At 48.0% G+C, this 3,094-nt stretch overlaps 1 protein-coding gene across 1 annotated transcript; it reads left to right on the top strand.

Annotated features, from left to right (window-relative positions):
• The first annotated feature begins 761 nt into the window (after positions 1 to 761).
• Positions 762 to 1,645, top strand: LOC123116623 (BON1-associated protein 1-like). The gene has a single exon (XM_044537563.1). The coding sequence runs from the start codon at positions 999 to 1,001 to the stop codon at positions 1,635 to 1,637; it is 639 nt and encodes a 212-aa protein (XP_044393498.1). The 5' UTR covers positions 762 to 998; the 3' UTR covers positions 1,638 to 1,645.
• Positions 1,646 to 3,094: the final 1,449 nt, after the last annotated feature.

Raw genomic sequence — 3,094 nt, 5'->3', positions numbered from 1 at the left:
CATCCTCATGCATTATTGGTTAAAGTTGAGTTCTCCGCTTTAAGACCGCCGGCATCGGCAATGAGGAAGAAGTGGGTGATCCAACAAACTCAACAAAATAGCCATCCAAGAAGCCTAGAAGGGCATTATGGTGTAAGAAGTGGGAGAAGGGGAAGTTGATGCGAGAAGATATGGTGGCCAAGATGACGAAGAGGTTCGAGGACATCTTGTCGAAAAAGAAGAAAGCATGTGTCAAGCACTATGATGTGAAGGAGAAAACGAAGGCGGAGTGGTTCACCACCTTGATGACGGCAACCGTCAGGAAGATGAACCTAACTCGAAGAGAAGAAAACCAAGGTCGAAGAGAGGAAGGTTGAACTCGCGACCGCTTCAGAGGATACCAAAGATGTTTCCCATGAGGATGGACGAGATGGATGCCGATGTGGCGATGATTGACTTCATCATTCATATTAGGATGTTGAAGCGCTTGGCATCCGTGTTAGGATTTTGACCATACGTGTTCCAGAGGTTAAAATAAAACTGGTGTTCTACCATTTTTATTTTATTTGATTATACTATATTCCTAGTCTCCTTCGCCCGCAGTGCAACGACGAGGGAGTTCGGTGCGTTTTGCATCAGATTAGCACAATTCCACGTAAGTTGTGCCAAAAATGTGTTTGCGCGTTAACGGTACGTTCAACTTGCGTTCACGGTACTATCCTTTATTCTGTCCGAACGAAACGCGTGTTTTGCCCTATATAAACGACGTGAAGAACGTCTGTCCTGCTATCTTGGGAAACAAATCCGGTCGATCGTCGGAGAACCGTAAACAGACGGGGAAATCTGACCCAAAACCTAGATACATACAGCCTAGGTTCCCGACTTGACCCTGATCTCGGCCCAGAGTAAACGCTCGCGTCGTCTGCTCTCGATCCATATAAGCTACGCCGAGCCCCCGTCTCTACGATCCACACGCGCGCGCGACCGATCGACCCAACTCATCGCTGCAACCACCAGCAATGGAGCTCAAGGGTACACCACTGCCGCCCAAGGACGAGTTCGCCATTGAGACGTCGTCGTCGTCGTTTACCGTGGAGGTGACTGTGCTTTCCGCGGAGGAGGTCGTCATCGGGGACCGCTGGCGCCGCCCGCTGGACCGCGGGGCGCACGCCGAGGTGCACGCGGGCAAGTCGATGGCGTCCACCGGCGTCAACAGCGAGAAGGGCGACTGCAACGGGTACCCCTACTGGGGCGAGGCGGTCCGCGTGGCGGTGCCGGGGCACGAGAAGGCGATCGGCGTGGTGATCTACCGCCGGGAGGAGCCCGTGGCGGAGGCGAGCGTGCCCGTCGCCGACTTCAGCGTCGGTCCGCCAGGCCACCTGCATTGCCTCAGCTACCGGCTGTTCGACGCTAAGTCCTTAACGAAGAGCCGCAACGGCATCGTCAACATAACCGTCAAGAGGCTCGACGGCGCGGCGGTACCAAGGCGTGAAGGGAAAGGCGGGAAGGCCGTGGACGACGCCGCGAGTGGCACTGGTGATTCCTGCTGTGGTGGTGTCGCTGACAAGGGGAAGGTGCCACCGGCGGCGGCGCTAGCACCGGCCGGTGTGGTGATGGGCTATCCCGTACGTCGAGTTCCCCGCTGCTGGGCCGGCTAAAGGGAAGGGCTGCGCATAGTGGCAGAACTAGTTAATTGGGTGTTTCGCAAACAAAAAAGTTAATTGGGTTTTGACGTTACATTCTCTTTGATCATGCCATGTACAAATCATGCTGAAATTGTGCTACTAGTTGTCTGGATGTTAATTACTCCCTCCGTTCTGAATTACTTGTCTTGGATTTGTCTAGATACGGATGTATGTAGACTCATTTTAGTGCTAGATACATCCGCATCTAGACAAATCTAAGACAAGTAATTCGGAACGGAGGGAGTAGGTTACAAAATCCGAGCAGTACGTATTGGTCACAAAATGACTTTTTATATAGTTCGAAAAAAAATAGATTTTCGGCCTACATTGTTTGTTTAGGTTTATTTCTACCTATATAAGCCGTTTATTTAGATGAACAACATTGCCAAGCTCAGCCACACAACTATATGTTCTCCTATACTCACATAGTCCCATTAGGGCATCTCCAACACACTTGTGTTGTCTTGTCTTGTTGATAAAATTAGTCTATCATCAATAAAAATTTTGTCATATACAACTACTCCAATAGAGACTGTGCTCAAATGCCCAATAGAAGTTGAGAGAATATCTCCCGCAAAAAAAAATCCGCAAAAAAGAAGAAGTTGAGAGAATATACAAATTCGTTTTCTATTTTCACCCAAGATCTTTTGTCGGAGCTATTGGGTGATTTTACCTACAACTTTGCCATGCCCTGTCATTTATTCCCTCACATATGTCCTAAATTGCAAATTTTACCAACAATACTTGTTTTAGCACAAAACCGGACAAAAACCATCACAATGCATTGACCAGGCAAACAAAATAGGGAGTAGCTAGAACTCATCTAGATGAGATATAATTTGGCCTCATTCAACTAGAAAACAAAAACAGATACAATCCACGTCAGCACACACACATCTTATAGCATCTTATAACATCACATTCAATGGCTATAAAAGGTGAATGAGATCAAATTATATCTCATCTAGATGAGTTCTAGCAAAAACTAACAAAATATACAACAAGCAACATCGTCGGTATTACTTCCCGAGCAAGTGACCGACGACAAAGCCCGTACCAAAAATTCCGCGAGGAGCAACATAAAGATCCAAGACAAGCAATTAGCCAGTCGCACCGATCCAAATTGTACAACATAGATCTCGCAATTAAGGAGTTGTTATGGGAGGTCCTTACACATTGCAGTCGACGCGCGGTCATATGGCTTGATGGTTGCAGGTCGGGATAGGAATGGGCCGGCCTGCTCTGGCCCAGACCTGGCCCCTGCTGGCCCCACTGTTCTGTTTAGGAAGATGGAGCCGGCCCAATGATCCTATACCGAGTAGCCTCATGTCTTATTGCGTAACACGGTACGATCCATTCTAATATTAGATTCCACAGGAAGAATGAACATTTGCACAAAACAATATTATTTCAACTAGCATCATTTAGCT

This window comes from Triticum aestivum, chromosome 5B (assembly GCF_018294505.1).
Source record: "Triticum aestivum cultivar Chinese Spring chromosome 5B, IWGSC CS RefSeq v2.1, whole genome shotgun sequence".
Classification (NCBI taxonomy): Eukaryota; Viridiplantae; Streptophyta; class Magnoliopsida; order Poales; family Poaceae; genus Triticum; species Triticum aestivum.
Note: the sequence above shows the minus strand (reverse complement) of the source record. Positions and strands in the feature narration are given on the sequence as shown.